Source organism: Doryrhamphus excisus, chromosome 4 (assembly GCF_030265055.1).
Source record: "Doryrhamphus excisus isolate RoL2022-K1 chromosome 4, RoL_Dexc_1.0, whole genome shotgun sequence".
NCBI lineage: Eukaryota > Metazoa > Chordata > Actinopteri > Syngnathiformes > Syngnathidae > Doryrhamphus > Doryrhamphus excisus.
The window spans coordinates 4807455-4829690 of NC_080469.1; the positions used below are offsets into that span (position 1 = coordinate 4807455).

Below are 22236 nucleotides of genomic sequence, written 5' to 3' on the forward strand. Positions count from 1 at the left end.
TATATTTTTTTAAATAAAAAAGTATATATATATATATATATATATATATATATATATATATATATATATATATATATATATATGTTTTTTTAATAAAAAACCTTAATCCATTTAAAAACCACATTTGTATATATATATATATATATATATATATATATATATATATATATATATATATATATATATATATATACATATATATATATATATAATATATATATTAAAAAAAACCTTAAACCATATTAGGAAAGCAGGAAGTGAACAAATGGTACACATAATGGTACATAATGTCATTGTATGGTCATATCACCTCGTACTTCGGTACGGGACAAAAAATTACAAACTTTTAAAATAAAAAAAACAACAACAAACTGTATTATGGAAAGCAGGAAGTGAACAAATGTAACAGTTACTGATTGTAAAAGTACCAGACGGAGGCATGTTCAAATGAAATAAAACCATTACCATTACCATAGTTGCATATTATCATCATCTTCCCATTATGAAGCCATAAATTCCTCAAATTTTTAACGCAGTGGATGATGGTTAGTGTAGGGGTTAAACCACTCTTTTTGTCATAAGCGGTGCTGCCTCCTCCTCCTCCTCCTGACCCTCCTACACCACCCTCTCACCTTTCACACTGCCCTCCACCCACATACATAGCCTCTTCTTTTCCTCCAGTCATAACACTCAGTCCATCCCCTGGTCTTCTCCTAAACCAATCCCTCCTCCCGTACCCACTCAGCCTTTGCCTGGCGGCTCCCTGGAGCCCTCCGACCCTACAACCTCTGCGCCCCCTTTCGAAACCATCATTCTATAAAGCCCGAAGCACTTACAGATACGATGCCTACAGAAATCAAGTGGGCTCGGCAGCCGAGCAGATTGAGAGTCAGAGCTCAGTACCCAGGAGATGCCCAGAGGCTACAAATACTGCAGATAGCACTGTTGGATAGCCAGAAAGCAGAGACATAAGACTTTACCGGACTACCCTTTGCTTGCACAATACCCCCGCCTGCACATCACCACACACCAAGCCCTTGCCACATCCATCCCGAATCTCCCTTCCTCCTTTCAGATAAAGAGAAAGCCTTGCTCTCCGCCGACTCAAACTGACAGCTTGAGCCAAAGGCCTCCACATGCTTTTTTGGAAGGTCCTGCTTGTTTTTATCCATCTGTGAATGTGTAGCCGCCGGGGAATAAGAATGTGACATGTTGTATTAAAACTCAATTTAAAAAAAATAAAAGATCCATGGTGATCAATGTCTTTTTGAAGTTACACTTTGTCAAGGGCTTTAATGGCAATCCTTTGAGGCATATTAACGACGACAGACCATTTGTAGTTGTTTTGTTTGTCTGGATGACTGTTTCGAGTTCGCAATATGAAATGCCATATGCCACTCATCAGCTAAAAGTAGCACGCTTTAAAGAATGTTCCTCTCATGAATGTGCCTTTAAGCAAAGGACAAAAAGGACGACTGCTGTCTCTAATACCAAGAGACTACACACATCACTGAAACAACCCAGGCACACATTTACGTTTCGGGAACACAGAACCGAGACAACGGATGCTTTCATAAGATAAAAATAGCCCTCTGACAATTTGTGATTGGGACTACTTTGAAGGAGTGGGTTCATGTTTTTGTGGTTGGAAGTGTTTGTTGTCATATGATGAATAAAGTGACTGACCTCTATCAATGCACAGACATGTTTAATGATTGCAGCTCGCTCTAAATGTGCACTCGTGCTTATGATGTGGTGACCTTTTTTTTATACAGATACAGGCAATGAGTTGATGAATAAAAAGTAAGCCAAAATGAAAAATTGGAAAGGGCCAAGACAGGTGCTGATAATACAACCCTCCTTTCGGCAAGAAGTGCAGGACACCTTTCTACGATTTAATCAGTCAGAAAGAATTACTGCTCCTAATATCATGATTTCTCCATTACTCTGTTTAATATAATTAAAAAGTAGAGCGCTGGGGCCATAAAGTGGGTCGTTGGAGATTGTAATTCTGCCGTAAAGCTATGAAGCATGAAAATGTCACTTACCGAGTAGCCGCGGCCTGACAGCGAGTGAGTGGAACTCTGTAGGGAGAGAGAGGAGAACAAGAACGACCTTTAAGGAGCGTTTCACTCCTTGACACAGACATGATGAAGCAGTGCCGCTTTAATATCAATATTCACGTTAACCTTTTACCCAGCCCGTCATGTACACCATAGCAGCACACCACTCCTCTACATTCTGGCCTCCACAGTGCCACCAAGCTGTCGCTCACATCCAGCTCATATATTAAAGCTACAGTATGTTTTACATGGGCACTGTGTTCACTTTTAGCTAAAATTATCATTAGTCACTTTTGATTTGTCCGTGTGAACTTAGTTTTGTCATAATTTGGTTAAAACAATTTTTGACAATTTTATTAACAATTAAATGTTATCTTCTCACTACGTGTGGAAGTGGTGCATTTTTGGCTTCTTCACTTCATTTGAAACACTTCCTTAAGCTTAGAATAAATCAATTAAAATTAAATTTCAAACAGAGATGGCCAAGGGTGGAATTGAGCATGTATAACATGATCAAGTGAAAATGTTATCTTCTCACTATGTGTGGAAGTGGTACATTTTGGGCTTCTTCACTTCATTTTAAACACTTCCTTAACCTTAGAATAAATAAATTAAAATTAAACTCCACACAGAGATGGCTGAGGGTGGAATTGAGCATGTATAACATGATCAAGTGAAAATGTTATCTTCTCACTACGTGTGGAAGTGGTACATTTTGGCTTCTTCACTTCATTTGAAACACTTCCTTAAGCTTAGAATAAATCAATTAAACTTAAAATTAAACTCCACACAGAGATGGGCGAGGGTGGAATTGAGCATGTTAACATGATCAAGTGAAAATGTTATCTTCTCACTATGTGTGGAAGTGGTACGTTTTTGGCTTCTTCACTTCATTTGAAACACTTCCTTAAGCTTAGAATAAATAAATTAAACTTAAAATTAAACTCCACATACAGATGGCCGAGGGTGGAATTCAGCACGTATAACATAATCAAGTGAAAATGTTATCTTCTCACAATGTGTGGAAGTGGTACGTTTTTGGCTTCCTCACTTCATTTGAAACACTTTCTTAAGCTTAGGATAAATAAATTAAACTTAAAATTAAACTCCACACAGAGATGGCCGAGGGTGGAATTGAGCATGTATAACATGACCAAGTGAAAATGTTATCTTCTCACTACGTGTGGAAGTGGTACATTTTTGGCTTCTTCACTTCATTTGAAACACTTAAAATTAAACCAGCTCAAGCAGATAAAGTGAGGGCAAGCAGTGAAGAAAATGGAGGGATGGACTGTACACTGTTTTTAACAAACCTACACATATTGTACTATTTTAGAAGGCAAGATTATTATCTCTCCAAACATGCATTTTGTGGAGTATTGTAGCCAATCAGGTCCTCCAATGATTTTCTATGCAGCCTCTCAATGCTGAACTAGAGTAGGACTAAGACAGAAAAGCATGGATTTTGCTCTCATCTCTTGCACAGTCTGTCTTCACCCAGCATGAACACCAATCTCCAAATCCCTCCCTCTATGTCCACTTTTTACTGGTTTTATTCTTCTGTCTAGATTGGCAATTTCTCCCCCCAGGGTCTCTGGAGGGAACTTTTCTGCTAGACCAATTTCATCCATTGGTCTGCCTTCAATCTCAACAACCTCCCCCACACCTTCGCCAAGACTGTGTTGTTTTGCACTTTCCTGGTGTCCCTCATCCATTCTCCCACACCTACTCTAGACCTCAGTTCTCATCAACAACTGTGTGCCCCTCTGATTTGCAGGACAGCTCCTGTGGTGACGATTAGAGAGAAGCCCTGCCGAGAACCGGAAAGAAGGCTCTGCGGGAATCAAAAGGCTATTCCAGGCCTGGCTCAACCTCTGATCCCCCTCACTACCAGACCAGGAAGGGGGGCAACAATGAAGGGATGAAGAACTAGACATAAGATACATTATGTGCACAATCCACAGTCCAACTAAAAACGAATGTAGATCCTTTGTCTGTGTTCATACAACATGTTTAAACAGGCTATGTGCATATGCATAAATAAATACATATACATTTACATATACAGGTGTGCATGGAATTAGCAGAACTATGTAGAGTTCATTCAACATGGAACATTCTGGGTGGAAAAGGGGGCTTATTTAAATGATAATGAGGGACAATCCATTGGATTTAGTACTGGTGAAGGGAGAAAAAAAAACAGGGTGGGAGGGGGGGATCCATTAAAACGCCAGCGGTTCATAAGCCATAGGGTCGGCATACAGCTAAACACTCTCTCTTAAAAGCCATTATACATGGCTCTCAATGGATTTCTGCAGTGCTTAGGACTTCAAAAGGATTTAAGAACGCGCCAAAGAGGGAGAGTTTGGGGGAGGGAGAAAGAACAAGTGTGTGTGTGTGTGTGTGTGGTGGTTATGTTGGTTGGTGGCAAGGGAGACTGGGTGGATGCTAGCGGCATGCAAGGGTTAACTAACAGCTCCAGAGAAGAAAAATGTTGCAAAATCCGCCCCCTAATCCTTTCCACATTTCCATGTCCCCTCCTCTACTTCCATATAAAAAAAACAAGATAAAAGAAGCCAAAAAGAAGAAAAATCTGGAGACAAGAGTAAATCCAGTCAACATTTCCCTATCTTAGGCAAACGGGTATACGGAGTTAGGGTAATTAAGGTAGTCCCAGCACGCCCTGTAAAATGATGCAAGACTTGATGGTGGGTGGGTTTATTTGGAAACAGGGCCTTGTTTGTGACCCCTGAAGCTGCACAACCCCCAACATCTCCTGCACATCTCCAATTCCCCCGTATTTCCCTAATCCACGTGTGGTTTATTGCTGGGGCATCGCTGCACCGCAACCGCAATTACCTAGTCAAAATAAACCGATAAAGAGCCAACAACGCCAACAGACAACATCCAATGCATTTATTATTATTTTTTTTGTAATGCCCTGCTCCCAAATTGATGCATGACTGTTTTTAAAAGGCAGACAGGCGGCAACTACCATGTGTCACATATTTCCTTTGGCGGCATGACAAAAAAAATTAGTTGTTGTCGACATGGCACCATTAGTTTGAAGCTCTTAAAGATGTTGAGACACTTTGATGTGGTTGAGTATGTGTTATGAAAAAGTGTTTATAAAACTGAAAAAAATGTAGGAAAGGTGGTGGCACAAGCCTGGTAAAAAAAAAAAAATAGTGCTTTGTGATTCATTGGTTAAAAGGGAATAAAAACTCCTGCTCAGACATGGACAGAAAGACATGAGAAACACCAAGAGAGCCAGATGGTTCAACACGCATGGATATGGATGGCACGGATACAAAAATCAGCGTCTGTGCACCAGTTATTTGGCAGCAGATAAGAGAGATATGCCACATCTAACACCATCAGCAATTGTGGCGCACAATTTTCAGTCACAACCCCCACCACCACCACCACCATCGCTTCCACCCTTACTTATGCATATGCCCCCTCCATCTTGGAGTTTGTCGAATATCCCTGTCAGAGCTGTCAACTGACAACGTTCTTATCTGACAAGCCCTCCTCTTCCTACTGACTTTTTCATTAAGAGACATCCTTTTGTCCCAAACCAGAGAGAGAGAAAGCTTGAGGAAGATGCGGAACAGTGTGTGTGAAAGAAAAAAAAGCAGCAAGACGTAGAAACAATGACTGCGAGGAAGTGAAAGATTAGGGATTTTTAATTAGGACGGATTTTCAATTGGGATGTTGAATAGCTTAAAATAGTGTATTTAACAAGTTCATTAAACCTTTTTTCCTTCCATCGATTTACCAATTCAGGAGAAGGAAGCCTGTATTTTCTCTCTCACTTCCTGCTTTTGACAGATAAATGAACCCTCTGATTGAATTTAGTTAGATTTTGCGGGAGGAGGGTTGCAGCTTGACAGGCGTTTGTTAGGGAGCATATTTCTACATTCATTTAAAATGAGCCGCTCGGGATTTAGCATAAATTCTCATTACTTTCCCAGTATCTAAATTGCATTATTTCAAGCTTGACGCTAAACCAATGCATGGCCTCCATTTCCCTGTGCCACCTACTCATCCTCTAAATGAGCTGGCATATGAATTCTGGCACAGTGATAATTGGAACCATTTCTTTAACTCATTCCATGCCAGGGTCGGCTCATACCTGGCTAAAATCTGGAGGATCATGTCTACATTTATACATTTAACTGCCATGTTTGAAAAAAACGCTTTGTTACTGTGTTGTAATTTTTGTGTAGGTCTGACCTTATACCAAAATTCACACTTAAAGGGGACCTATTATGCTTTTTCCACTTTTCTGACCTATGAATGTAGTTAGAATGTTGTATTCTCGTGTTAAACCATGCCAAAGATAATGAGCTTTGCGCATTTTGGAAGTGACCCCCTAAAAAAAAGTTTGGTATGGCTGAAAACGCTTGGTTTCAGAAGGTGTAGTAAAACTGGCCCTTTGTGATGTCAGAGAGGGGCATACGTCCTTATATGGGTGTGGCAGTAAGCCAGATAAGCTTCCCTATCCCAAGCTCCGCTGCTCTGTTTATGTTTTTAGCAATGGCTCATTTGAGAAAGACACATTTGTTTATAATTCCTAAAGATGCCACCATCAGGCACAAGTGGTTGGAGTTCCTGATTCCCTACCAACAAAAGATGGTATGCAGCTGGACTAGCTGAAAAACTCGCTCAAGCTCAACGCCTTTCCAATGTTAGAAGGGAGTGAGGTTGCTAATAGCCCACCAAAATTAGTGGCTACGATGTTACCGATGCTGAAGAAAACTTACTGCTAAAATGCTAAAGCTACTTACCATTGAGAGACGTCTTTAAGTAACCTATATTGTTGAGAAACTTTGGACTGTCCAGTGTCTACTTCCGGATGGGATTGGGAATCGAACACATATGGCTGTATGTTAAAAGCCGCCATTTTAAAAAGATAGAAGACTTGCGAGTGTGACCAACCACAGTAGGCGTGCCTGGAGGCTCACCATGTGTGGGGACACATTAAAACAGTTCATTTTACAGGAACCACAAAATCTAAATAGATACAGCTGAATAGGTGCGGATTCTGGAAGAACTAGAAAGCTGTATGTATGATTATTGTGTGCAGCTGCTCTATAGGATTCCACAACTCAATACAAAGGGCTGAAAATGAGCATAATAGGTCCCCATTAAGTAATGCACACTGTATACAGAACACAGAACGTAGAACAAAAAAATCACTACACAGGTTTGTTATTACTATCACTTCCATAGGAGCACATCCTTTACATGCTGACAGATCGTGTACTGACTTTGAAGTTTTATGTAGTGTTAAAGAGTTTTGTGATTTTTGACTCTGTGACAGTAGCCAAGTCCTCGTTATTCTCACAACATCCAGATTGACATTAAATATGATCTTTATTCTCTGAGTGTTGTAACCGCCGAGTGTGAAGAGTAATGTAACTGCATATAGTTCATATCCATCCGCTGTAACTTGTTCTCGAGTGAGTTTCGTGTTGACGGTGTGCGTTCATAGCCACAATGCATTGTAAACCGAGGACCACCTGCATTTGATTGCTCTGTATGGCAGATTATACTTCCTCCAGCAATGGCAGTTCTTGTCCTCCATATAATGTTAGTGAAAATGAAAAAGTCTAGTGCAATATCTCACCTCGCTCACCAGTTCCTTAGTGTTGCTCCTGTGAGGTAGACTGAGGTCCATTTCATCCTTGAAAATTTTGACCGGACAAAACATCAATGGTTTGATCTGCAATGTAAAAAGGATGAAATAAAATTAGATACAAAGTTTTATTTTCCAGTCAAGCTCTCTTTCTCAAATATCTGTGACATAAACAAGATTCTGGCATAATTCTACAATTGGCAAATATGTATGGTTCATTTATATATTTTTTTTTCTCCTGGTACATATATAATGTTTATGCGTTGTCCAAGAATGTTCAACAGAGTTGAGGTCAGGACCTTGGAAGACCTTAATTTTTTTTATCATTTCAAAACCAGTTCATTTGTGATTGGGGTCGTTGTCCTGTTGGAACACCCAACTGTGTCCAAGTTTTAGCTGTTGATTTGGAATGGCTTTGACAAAGCTAAGCGTAGTCTACCTTGTGCAGTGCACCAGTACTATTGGCAGTGGTACAGCATGATGCTCCCACTAAAATGCTTGACAGTTGGTACAGTGTTCTTAAGTTTGAAAGGTATGCTCTGATTATCGGCCAGTTTCCGCGGAAAAACACATGATTGGCCGATGCCTTTCAATACCAATAAATAAAAAAAAAAAAACAATCACCTCTGGTTTGTACCAGATCGCTGTGTACAGTGTAGTGTCCTGATCTAATGACTTCAGTATTGTCAGTATTGCTGACCAAGAACCTCTTTTCTCTATCCTGTATAACCTACCGTACATTTAAAAAACAAATAACTGGTTATCCTTCACTTTAGTTATGTTTTTGCTGTCCTTTTGCAGTGGAAAAAGGTAAACACAAGAAACCGGGAACAACCAGGAAATGTGAGGAAGGCTAAACGAGCAAAATTCACAAGGTTGGTTGCGACTTGAGGAGGAAACTCCGTACCGTTGGCCTTTGTCGAGCATGTAGCATACCGGCTTTAATGGCTGCAGACCCTTAAATTGGATACAGCGAATGTCTACGGGCTGTATTGTATTCAACTAGCAGTTTGCATGTAGTACCTCCCCTGATGACATACGCTCTGGCCTGCATGGGTCTCCTGATCTCCACTGTAATTTAAGCAGATCACTGCTACAATTAACCTTTCCCAGTAAATATCAATTATGGCCCCCGGCTGGGCTAGAATTAAAAGGGTCATCAGCTAATCTGACAGGTCCTGTACGTTACCACCTGGCGAGTGGGGGAGTGAGCTGAGAGAGAGTGTTTGTCTACCCTTGTGCCCACCAGCTCACATGCCAAGTAGATGTGATTCCCATTTAATTACACTGCCGGGGCAGGCATGGTGACCGTCCAAAGGGTGTGAACAGCACTCTGAGGTCAGGGATGACATGATGGCTTTGGAGTAAGCGTGGCAGAGACGAGGAACCATGCAATCAGGGTTCAGAGATGGGGAAAAAAAAAGGAGAAACCTGGCAGGTGTGCTTAATCAATTGTGAATCGCACCTCTCTAACTCCCTCTGCCTCAACTTGCTGTCAGACTAATCACTCCTTCGATCTCAGAATAGATGGTGGGCTTTTTTGATTTCCGTCCGTCAAAACACAAAGAGAGCAATCCTGTATGGCAAGCGAGGAGGCAACGCCGCGGTGTCAAGGTATAGCGTGCATCACAACACTATCACATGCAGCTGCTGATTACTTTGTTTACCCAGCATCAGCATTGCTGGCAATTTCCTGAAGGTGCCCAAAGTGTTTCCATCTCCACTGGGGCCTGCAGCAACATTACCAAGTCAGCAATCAACTTGACTATTGATCACTTCACGGCATCTAATTAGCCATCTAAGTTAATCATTGCAGCCTTGCACAGACCATTCCCCAAGCCGCTGTTCGGTGGAACACAGGAGGGCAATTGATCTCGGCAGGAATTCAGCAACTCTGACAAAAGATTGACACCTCTGGCTGCCTGTGATTAAGTCAGAGACTAATTCCTGGTCTCAGAGGGGGTGTTTAATAGGCCCTAAAGGCTCCCGACTGCATAACTTTAATATGTTGGTTTTTAATTTGTTGCTACTCATTAATGTTAAAGGACGAGTGAGTGAGCTCACGAGGGGGTGGGACTTGTTTGCAAATGGTGACAATGTTGACAACTTTGTCCATTGTTCACTATCCTGAAACATGACATGTCTTTCCACCTAATGTGAAACATATCATGTCTTTCTCTTTCATGCATGTTCTAACGAGAAAAAACAAATAAATGTTTTTAGGTTAATGTTAAAAAATGCTTCGGTTTGCGTGCATTCCCTGGATAGTGGTCTTGTTGGGTGAGTTCAACTGTGTTCTCGATGTTTTTTAATCACAAATGGCCATGTTAGCCTATTAACTGGCCACTAACACACCCTAAATGTGTTCCAGATCTGTGGAGGACAAGAAGTGGCAGGGAGTTCAGATTTAGCTTGACATGGGTTACGGCTGCAACAATGGCCGGTGTTATCATTGATTATTATATTATTATTATTGTTCCTGCCGTGAGATAATTCAAACCTGCAAAAAAAAAGTTGTTGTGAGTCTCACCAAATATTACAGTAGCATAACTGACACCTTGCGACCAGTGTAGCATACTTATTTTAATTTATTTTTATTTTTTTTACGGGAGAATGCAGCTGCAAAATTCTAACTGCAATTCTGTAGTATTTCTGAATTCCACACCCTATAGCTCCCTAATACTGACCATATTTTTACATTTGTATTTTTAATTTAATTTAATTTAATTTAATTTAATTTAATTTAATTTAATTTAATTTAATTTAATTTAATTTAATTTAATTTAATTTAATTTAATACTTTTATTGCTTTGCTTCTTGTTTTTAATATTTTAATATCTATTTTACTATTTTATTTCTTATTTGATCTTTTAGCTTTGGATTAAATTCAATTCGTACCTTTATTTATTGTATTTTATTTTTAATTATTATAATAATTTATTTAAACTTATTTAATAATTTATTAGAAATTTATTTTATATTATATAATTTAGTATATAATTTAATAATTAATTATAATAATTTATTATATAATTTATATAATTATATTATACATTTATTTAATAATTTATTTTGTTTTACTAGTCTGTACAGCACTTTGGAAACTCTGCTTATAAAATGTGCTATATAAATAAAGTGGATTGGATTGGATTTGAGGTTTTGTTGATGCCAACGAATCAACGTGCTTATGTGTAGCGTAGTCTGTCCAAACCTTTGTACTAGACGTCTACAAAAACAAAATCGGAAAGTGAAAACCCATGTTTTACATGAATAATGTACTAGAAATTAGTTCCATTAGTCTCGGTATTGAACAAGCCTCCGGTCTTTCTCTAGAGGCTCCTACTCTGTGCTCTTTAATTATCTTCAAAGGGCCCTTCAGCATCTTAATTTCCCCCCAGGTTGAGTGGTGCCGACTTTGTCTGCTCATTTATACAACTTTAACCCTGGGTGAAGTCACAAATCCCCCCTGATTAGAAAGGGCTTGTCAAGGCAATGACAGAGGCGCTGGAGGCCCACATCAGCTCACGTATGGCTTGGCAAACCATCCTTTTTCCTTTTCACTGTGCCTCACTCGTGGTGCTGCCAATCACTCTGAAGCCTTACAAATGTGGCTAAAAAACGACTGGGGGTTGCTTTGTCGTCTCGCTCTTTTCATCATCCCTCCTCTTTCACCTTGCATGAGGTACACGGGGACACTGGATGACTCTACGGTTTTCCACTTTCTGCCTCCTGGAATGAAAGAAGCTGTTACAGCAACCTGCACTTATTGTTCCATCTCCTTTCACTCTGTATCCGCTCTCCCAAGACGGCCATCACCTGTCAGCAGTACTAAGGGAGGTTGTGCTTCAACCTTGTGTCTGTGTCAATCCTTATTAGCCTTGGATCTCGGACCATACCCCTGCAATCTTTCCCTTCTCGTAACCTTGATGTTCTCATGATCCAAGCAAGCATGCTCCAGTCAGGTGTTTGGGCTTTCTTCTAAAGAGTCAAGGGGCAAATTCGGGAAAAAGGGGAGGAGCTGAGGAGAACGGATAGGGATACTTCCTGTAATTTGTTCTGAAAAGCGCCCTGCGTATAAAGGACCGTCACCCCCATTAACCCAACGACAGGCTTCTACCGCTGCTTAGGGAGGCATCAGTTTTGTGCGTGTGTGAAGGGTCCCGGTGGTGTGCCGGGCGGAGGCACCTCGATGCTGGGCTCAATCTATCAGCTCATTATCCCCCCCGCCTAGGCCGGGGTGCAGACAAGTGCACTTTAGGGCCACAGGCCAAATTGATTCATCTGCCTTCATTTTCTTCAGGCTCAGAAGTGGCAGCTGCTCAGAGGCAGGGGGAAGGAGTTATGGCAGGAGACAGACGGGAGAGTGGGAAGGAGAGAGTCAGAAACCGAGTACTATGAAGGGGGGGGGAGGCATCAAGAGAAGGTGGTACTCCTGGCTTTGTTCCTCATCCATGTCTCATTTCACTTCGCCCCTCCTTCCCCTTTTCACTTTACAGCACCACTAACACCTCCATCGCTTGAAATCGCTATCAAGGCGTGCACTCACTCCCCCCCCCCAAAAGTCCCAAGTTGGAAATTAGCCCAAGGACAAGCTAGAAGATTTACTACAGGGAGAGCAAATGGATTTTTGCTTTTATTTTGACGAGTCCCAGTGTATCCATTACGCCTTTTAATCATGCATTATTCATAGAGTTCGCCTTATAATAAATGTCCACATAAAAAATGGTACACATATTATACAAGGCCTAAAACGCTACTATAACTTCTTTCCCTGGTGCACTCACAGCAACAATGCATTCATAAAATGATTCACCAATCAGAAATTATACATCCAAGCAATGACATCCAGACACGACATTACCTGAAGTACAAACAGAACATTAAAATACCTGGTGGATTGTGGATGGTGACCAACATTGCAACAAAGCCATCACCCTGTAAAACGAAAACCACCTCCCCTGTCCGATTCCCAGCCAACAAGAACCCCATGAGAGTCTAAAAGTCCCACTGGACCACATTTAGAACAGACGAACTGCAGAGAAGGAGCACTCCCTGCGGACTTGTGGTCTCACCAATCACCCCTGCCATATGTCTCCAGTGGCGGAACAAGGCAAGAGACATGTAAAGGGGGTAAGAAACGGGGTGCACCTGCTCCAAAATACAAATTAATCCCTCAGCACCTGTCTCGTGGGCTACTAGCAAGCAAGCATTAGATACTGTACATGCATATGCTCACAACGCTGCTGAAACAGGATCTGGCCTGCATTGATAAGCACAAAGCCATTTCCATTTACTACAACCTTTCTGGTAATGTTTATGCTCAGCTACCAGCAACAATTAGGCACATGAAGTCGAAATACTAATTGGTGATCAAACGGTGCTGAAGAAAAAAACAATTCAACCAAAGTTGAATGCAGATTGGTCCTTTCCAGATATGACATGACTACTACTACATGACAGTAGCCGCTCAGAAGTCCACACCGTGACTCCAAGGGGTTTACTAGCGAACAAAATATGTTATCTTTGACAATAGTAATGGCTGCTCATCCAGTAGCATCAGCTCAGTGATGACATCACAGATTGATTTTAGCCCCTGGGTCGTCTCTGGCAAACTACTATCTTGCACTTTTCAAATGTGGTGGCGATAGGAACAAGCCCCGGGTGTCAAAGTGATGTTGGCTGTTCAGGTGGCTGATAAGGTTTATGTGTTGACACTTGATTTTTTTTTTTTTCTCTCCTTCATCACAGAATGTTTACAAGGAACTTGGAAAAATATCTTGCTCTGAAACAGTGAGAAGTCCCACACAAAGTTTTTGCAGCCCATCACAGAAAAGCAGCGCTTGATTTGCTTATGCTAAACCACCTATAACACAGTACAAAGCTATTTTTTAATGTTATTGGATTTTTTTTTTCGTATTATTTGACCAATAATTCTCATCCACACTTAATGTTTTGTATGAATACAAAAACATGGATAAAAATACCAACAATACCAACGCTAATTATAATACTAATAAGTTATGTTGAGTTTTAGACAATATGAAGCTGTTCACATCCGATGTTTATATGTATACAGTGAATTTTTCCACATATTCTTGGATTTTTTTTTTTATTTGTGGGAAAAGCCACCATTGTGTGTTTATGATCTCCATAGTTTGTTTCAATTAATCGAGTCATTGTAGTCCCGAGAAGAATTTAAACAAAGAAATAAATAATTGGGAAATTAACTTACTAGGGCTGTCAAAAATTATATTACAATTTTTTTTTTTTTTTTGCATGCAAACATCACAACATGTTTTGTTTTAAATGTGTGTATGTGTGTTCTAAAATAAACAGAAAGACAAAAACAATAAGTGGATATTATTATCTCTCACTAGCATAATTCTTACTAAGTGTAAAGTATAATTTGCTGCATTAAGTATGCTTGGAAATATTCGGAAATATGATCTACACTCAAAACAGTGTATTCAACTGAAAAAAAAAACATGCTGTCTTTGAATGCAATCCCTCATTATTCGACACCTGTATGTTAGCTATAACTGAGGGTCACTGTTAAATATTTTAGATCCAACCACATTTATATGGTAGTGGAAATGATGGCATTTCATTACTGATGACAAATTTGAAATGACAGGTTAAAGTCTCGAGCAAACCACCCATATTCTTGAAAAGTTTTACGAGAACATGTTCATCATTTATGACTCTGAACTCCATAACCCTCAATCGGATTGAGATAAGAATGGTATCAAGCGCCTAACAGTCGGGATGTGGGACAGCTTAGCTGTTAAGACAGATGTTGACATGATAGTTCTGAAAAAGTCGATGCACCTTCAGACACCTGAGAACTCAAGGCCCAGGGGCCAGATGTGACCTGTGACATAATTTAATCTGAACCATGAAAGCCTGGGAATAATATGTGTCAATAATGCACTTAACTCCAACTCCAAGGTTACTTGGTAAACTTGTTCCGTAACATGCAGGGTGCACAGCACTGTGCAGACACTCGACAACACAATTGGGGTCACGTGACTGCATTTTTTTCTTTGAAATGTGTTTGTCCATGAAGTAGTCATAAAAGAGGTGTCCTAAGTACAATATACAAATGTTGTTAATTTTCAGTTAGCAGTACACAGACAGTGGTAACGGTAACTGTATTGACTGGTCACAACATTAGGTACACTTGCACAGTAGCAAGAGCGGCATCGAGCATCCTGCATGTATGGCTGACACCCCTCTAAATACCTTGTAATATGCATTTTTTAACTTGTTTCATACACGGGGCCTTTCAGGCACGACCATGCATCAGGCACGGTCATGCATCAGGCACGATCATGCATCAGGCACGATCATGCATCAGGCACGATCATGCATCAGGCACGATCATGCATCAGTCACTGACGGTGTTTTGTTTTTGTTTTTTCCCCCGCTGGTTATCGTGTGTAGCTGCCTTATAAGAGTCCACAACACAATACATAGGGCTGAATAATTTGCATAATAGATCCTCTTTAAAATAATATACATATTTAACCCCACTCATTTCTGGTTAAACCATACCCAAGTCCAGTTTATTATGCCCTGCTCACTCCGACTACACATACAGATTAAGATAATTTAGATGGGTCAACAGATACAGATTGTGGTGTACTCACTCGTGCCTAGTTACCGTCACTTGTTTTGTAGTCAGACATGTTTACTTTCACTATCGCAGTTAACACTGTGAAAGAGTTCATGGAAATGTGTGCAGTGATACCATCAGAAAAAAACACCAAGCAATTGTGAGGCCTGACTTTTTCAAGGAAATCATTTTTTTTATACAAATTCATTACTCTTCTGCACGCATATTGTTGTGAGTAGCAAGATGCTTTACTTAAATGACATCAACAATTAGCCGGAACTACTTCCCTCAAGAAGGAACACTCACGGGACGAAATGGGGGGAAAAGTCCCCATTGACGCACAACACCGCTGATACAACTTCATGTTAAAAAATCAAAACTATGTCTGCAATATCAACTCACTTAATGTTATTTAGTAATAAATATGTAAAAAACTGTAAAATATCTTTTCACTCAATATATTTTATGAGGTCTGTGAGTGACACAGATTTGAAGAATGTCGGCAAAAAAAAAAAAAAAACTAAACAACAAAGGCTCATAGTAATTTAATTTAAAAGAAACCATGAATTCCAATTATTTTTAACGGTATAGAAGGTGTTCAAACATTTAACACTGAGCTGCAGGCAAGCACTTTCACTGCCATTGTAAAGCACTTTGAGTACCATTAAGGACGACCAGTGCTACAATAATGAACTTCTTTCACCACTTCACAACCAGTGACATTCTTAGTTGACCGCTAAATGTGTATAACATTTAATTGACACTATACTGCTTTCACTAATTATTTTCTTCACACTTGAAAATGATCTTATTAGCGGTCGTCAAATAAAAAATAATAAAAAAAAATACTATAAATGTGACATAGTTACACTTGTTCCTGCAAATGCACTTTTACTTGATAACTTGTCACCTTCACACATTTTTAATTTCCTTGAATATAATCTGAAATCATTATCATGTGATGTGAACATATAAAGGTCCCCTCTAACAAGTCCACACAGACACACGCATATATAGAGGCTTGTAATCCTTCAACAAAACATCATTAAAATAGGGAAGATGAGATTGTGGGGAAAAGGAAATGAGAAAGTGCAAGATGAAGAGCGATCTGAAACTTCTAATCAGTCTAACTTTATATTGTGTTCTACACAGGAAAATGATCTTTAAAGGAACATCTAAGGAAAATTGGCTGAGTGGTCTATTGTTGGCTCAAAGGCAAATACGAGTAAAGAGAGTGTAGTTAACTTGTTCTGTTTTACTAACTCACTTTTTTGACAAATAAATGTTACCGTAATAAAATGTTGCTTAAAATATTCAGTTTTGCAATAGTTTTATAGACCTGCTATTGATAAACTTAAGACTCACGTTTAAAAGTCAGTAAAGCAGGGGTCTCAAACTCAATTTACCTGGGGGCCACCGGAGCTAGGTTCTGGGTGAAGCCGGGCCGCATCAGGTTTTAAAAAAAAAACAAAAAAAAAAAAAACGCATTTATTAAAAACTGGAAAAAAATCAATTAAAAGAAATTATCTTCAGTGCTTTTGCTTCTGCTATACCCTACACTTTTTCAGTACTTTGGTTCCAGTTTTCCACACCAAAATATCCGATAAAACATTCCACTGTTCTCAAACATCTTAATTTTTATTTTTCTATACACAAAATAAGATAAAAAAAATAAACAAATTAAGAATAAAGACAAAAAATCAGTAATAAATAAGTAAAATAATAATAAAGAAAAGAAAAACGTAAGAAACCACATACAGTTGGTAGAGAAATTATTTTTTTCAGATTCAAATGTACAGTATTAACAGTTATTTAACCTTTAACATGAACATTAATGAAACTTACTAATTTGACCCAATTAGCAAGTTAGCATCGTACTTAGTTCCATCTGGGAGCAGCGTCATAACTTTAACAACATGTTTGATGAGATGCTTTATCTTGACGTGTATTTTCCGTTTTATACCAAATCATTTCCTGCATTTATTTGTACCCAGTGTCATAAACCTTTTAACTTCATTGCTAATCCAAAGCAAAAACAGGGCGGGGTAACAGGGTAGGGTAACAGTATGGGCGGGGCAAAATCATGTTAATTGTGTCCGGTGTGCATGTCATTTCAACTTTAAACTTTGGTATCAAGGTGGGGTCCTCAAACTAGCGTCTCACGGGCCAAATGCGGCCATGGGCCGCGAGTTTGAGACCACTGCAGTAAAGGGACAATACAAAGCATGGAGACAAGACAGATGGCGTTTTTAGAAGGAGAAATGCCTATGATGATGGTCTGTGCTCAGACGGTGGTAAGCAGTCTGAAAGTGACAGAGGGAAACCGGGTGAGACAGCCAGAGTGCTTTTTTTTTTTTTTTAACAGGAGGCAGATGCAACACGTGTAATGAATCAGCTTCGGCTCTGCGCGGCTTCCTTCTGATGTCTGAGCACTCGTTCTTGCCCTTGGAAAACGTCTTATAACTTATCTTGTGCCTGCACGGCACATACTGCCAATGAATCTTGGAAAAAGTGATGTGTCGGAGAAAGAAGGGAATATGGAAGAAGAGAGTCAAAGTGTGTTCATGTGTATATTTGGAATAGCTGATGGAATAGTTAAATATGCATAGTAAAGTATAATTTTATTCTGTCAGTACTCTCCAATCATACAAGAATTATGAGTTTTTACAATTAAAAGTATAGAGGATTCACTTACATTTACTTAGAACGCAAATCTTTCACCGCTTCATGGTTTAATTTTATTTGAACATGCATCAAGTTATAATGGAATACATCCCATAATTAAATTCATAGTTCCACATTTCCAAAAGGAGTAGGAAGAAGCAAAGCTTATTAAATCCTACCCCCTCGTCTGTTTAATCACTTCCTGTATACCAGATGGGATTTTTTTAAATATAAAGAAGTGAGGACGGCACGGCGGTCGAGTGGTTACCACGCAGACCTCACAGCTAGGAGACCAGGGTTCAATTCCACCCTCAGCCATCTCTGTGTGGAGTTTGCATGTTCTCCCCGTGCATGCGTGGGTTTTCTCCGCGTACTCCGGTTTCCTCCCACATTCCAAAAACATGCTAGGTTAATTGGCGACTCCAAATTGTCCATAGGTATGAATGTGAGTGTGAATGGTTGTTTGTCTATATGTGCCCTGTCATTGGCTGGCGACCAGTCCAGGGTGTTACCCCACCTCTCGCCCAACATCAGCTGGGATAGGCTCCAGCACCTCTGCGACACTCATGAGGATAAGCGGTAGAAAATGAACGAATGAGTAATTAAATATACACTTTGAGGTTTGCTTAATTATAAGCATGCACAAAGGCATCAAAAGTTCCATATCCTAATCTACTGTATATCCTATATAACCTGAACAGTTGTTTAATGAGCTATTAAAGCAATTTAAACAAAATGGAGTGCCCTGTAATGCAATCCATTCAAAGTAAAGTGTGGCCAACGAGGACACACAATGCAACTTTGGTGGGGTTTGTATATAGGAAGTGGTGGTTGGCTGAAAGCCTGTGGAAAATGAGGTGGATTGGGAGTAAAATTGTCACTGTCATAAAAGCACTTTGCTGTTGTCACTTCCAACATGACTCCCTGGAAAAAAGGTGACAGACGGCTTGATAAAATATCCAGAGAGCAAGAAGTCAAAAGTTAGATGAACAGAACAGAACCTTTGAGTTGTTATGAAAAATAGATGTTTTATAAAAACATCAACAAAGCAATACATAAAAATAAAAAGCCGTTTTTGACATCATTCTGATCTACTGCTTGTTCATTTATTTGTCTGAATTCACACCTACACTAATCCTGACAGTGCTAACATGCTGCGATTTGAGACTCGTTATCTGTTAATATGTTTTTGTATGTGTAAATGGATCCTTTTTACAATGTTATATGACCTGAAAGAGTTCTCCTCCTTAAATAGAGGATCAATTTGCCAGAAAATGATCGTGTTCATTGTGTTAACATGAACAATATTGATTGAATAAGCCCACAGGAGGGAAATCAGGATGCATTCTAATTGACAAGGCAGTACAGAATAACTGGTTCCATGTATCTCAACTGTGGGTGAATATTACAGGCATAAAGCATGTCACTTCATAAAATGATGCAGTAATAACATAAATCAACTCTATGGTGTCTGAACTGAGAAGGTTTAACATGACCTGTCAGCAAATTCATTTGTCCGTACAAAGAATATCTGTGTTTTATTCGTATATAATAAAACACAATATATCATAATATCAGTTCACTACAGTGTCCCTTCTTTTCAACACTGTTTTCATTCAGAATTTCTGTTTTGACCTCAGTCATCACTTGCCACATTGCGTTTCTAATTTTGAGGTGTCACTCTATTAAGGCTTTTTCAAAATAGACAATAATCCCTTGTTTATTATGGTTAATTGGCTTAATTTCTGCATTCAATGTTAAAAATGGCCTTTTTTCTACTTTTCTGATCCATAAATGTTGTTACAATGCTGTATTCTCGTGTTAAACAATGCCAAAGTTTCAGATAATGACGTTTGCGCATTTCGAAGTGAGCAGTGGATGAAGTTTGGGATGGCTCTGTTTCACAAGGAGCTCTCGGGCTGCCCACCCACAGTTCTGCTTTGTTCTGTTTACAGTTGTTAGCTATGTGCCGAGGAAATCCTTCTACGAGGCAAGCTCAGGCAGAAGTGGTTGGAGTTGGTGATTCCGAGCAAGAGAAAAATATCTACAAGGCAAGCTCAGGCAGAAGTGGTTGGAGTTGGTGATTCCCAGCAAGAGAAAAATATTTTCATCTGTCAACAGCTAGCTCAATAGAAAGTCTCCATGCAGTGTGAAAGGTAATGTAATATAACATCATGTTGTTTAACATTACTGATGCCTAGTGACCAGAAAACTATATATAACTTTCCTTGCCCTATTTTTGAGTAATAATAAGCCATACGAGCATAGGGTACTTAGCAGTCATACTGCAATAAAAAATGCACGGAGAGTGAGTCAGCAACGTTACGTGCATTGCTTTGTTTGGGCACTCGATTTTGTAGATACAGTACTGGGCAAGTGGACTATAGTTTGCCATTTACAATATTGTATGAAAACAGAGGTGACATTTCCGTGGAAAATTCACCCAAAATTCAAAAACGGGGCATGGAAAACTGAATTTGACTGTACAGTATATACATATATTAAAAAAAAAAGGACAAAGACTTTACGAATACAGTAACATCCACCCACTTACTGCGCAGACAACCTTAAATGTTGCTGTCCACATGACATACCATATTAAGGGAATGAAGACAACCAAAGCCGACACTGATTCACTGCAAGCTGTCTCACTGGTCTGTGTTATATATTTATTTTTTTTTTACATAGTGTGACCCTTCCTTGAAGTGTGAACAATCAGTGTGAATGTATGCTGGCACATTGCCACAACCGTTGAACCAAGAAATAGCAATGTGTCGTCATGATCTACTTTTGTATACAGACAAGTACATATACCATGTGTTTGTTGCTCCACACGATGGCGGTAACCCACCGCAACAGGACATACAATAGTGTATATGTAACATGTATACGTGCAAACACAATATCAATACAACTGTTTGAATCGTTTGGTGTCTGCCATAACTAAAATTCTATTTTAATGATTTGATTCGGACCAACAAATACATTTTGGCGCCTATACAAATTCCAGCAACACAAGCCCCTCCCTCTTTGGGTGATCCATGCAGATTGAGTCTCTTGTAGGTAGTGATTTGCATATATGAGATTACATAGGAGTTGCAGCTAAATGCCTGCTGCCTGACAAATGCCTGACAAATCAGCCTGTAAAGGTCTTGAGAAAGCATGGCTGCTTTTACGAGTAGTCTTATATCGTATAGGGAAGCAAGTGTGCTGCATTTAATAACATATCAGAAATGCCGACTGAAGTAACGCAAACCATGTTCATCTAACTCGCTGTGGTGACCTCTAATTGGAGAAGCTAAAAGATGCAGTGCAGCATTTGATTTATTTGTTGAATGTAGAAAAAAATAAAATAGCGCTACATAATGAGATCTACCCCGTAGCGTGTCTGTGCATCGTGTATTTCATGCTTCGTGTTGTGAATGACAGGATGATACCAGGAAGTGAACTGCCTTAATGAAACCCTGAGCAACCTGGCCTCGGTGAGAAGTCAGCAGCGATGACCTCCAACAGTATGGCTCTTCTAGGGCAAGTGTGTCAGAAACTTGACCTTGCACTGCTTGAAAACACAGTCCATTCTTCTATCCTTTACCCTTCCTATCCTCCTGACACCTCCCCACTGACGCTGGCGAAGAGCTGGGAGCTGCTCTCCGCTCTAATGATGTCAGCTCCCACAAGGATGTGTCTGTCTGCTGAATCTCAACAGCTAGCCGTCAAAGCTTGAGCGTGAAAGAGTCTGGAAGCGCTGTCCAAATCTCAACAAGCTAAACAACTACAGCCACTAACCCGAACATGGTCAAGGTCGTAATAAACCATACTTGGTCTAATTAATACTACACATGTCCGCCCCTCTGTGACATCACAATGGCGCAGTTTTACCACGGCTTTTGAAACCGAGTGTTTTGAGCCATCCCAAGCGGACTTCCAAATGAACAAACATTCATTCATTCATTTTCGTGCTGGAGCCTATCCCAGCTATCTTCAGGGCACATATAGACAAACAACCATTCACACTCACATTCATACCTATGGACAATTTGGAGTGGCCAATTAACCTAGCATGTTTTTGGAATGTGGGAAGAAACCGGAGTACCCGGAGAAAACCCACACATGCACGGGGATAACATGCTAACTCCACACAGAGATGGCCGAGTGGTGGATTCGAACCCTGGTCTCCTAGCTGTGAGGTCTGTGCGCTAACCACTCGACTGCCGTGCCACTATGAACAAACATCATTATCTTAAACTTTG

The 22236-nt window shown here is 39.8% G+C and overlaps 1 protein-coding gene across 11 annotated transcripts in view; it reads right to left on the minus strand.

The window, feature by feature from the left end:
* Nucleotides 1-22236, minus strand: part of fbrsl1 (fibrosin-like 1) — a 331766-nt gene that overhangs the window by 201848 nt on the left and 107682 nt on the right. For 10 of the 11 annotated variants that reach the window (XM_058069503.1, XM_058069509.1, XM_058069505.1 and 7 more), the window contains exons 3-4: nucleotides 7699-7794; nucleotides 2049-2084 (exon numbers count right to left, since the gene is read on the minus strand). In XM_058069503.1, the coding sequence (XP_057925486.1) occupies nucleotides 2049-2084; nucleotides 7699-7794 (132 nt within the window). The remainder of the gene's footprint in view (nucleotides 1-2048; nucleotides 2085-7698; nucleotides 7795-22236) is intronic. The other variant, XM_058069504.1, reaches the window with a different exon arrangement.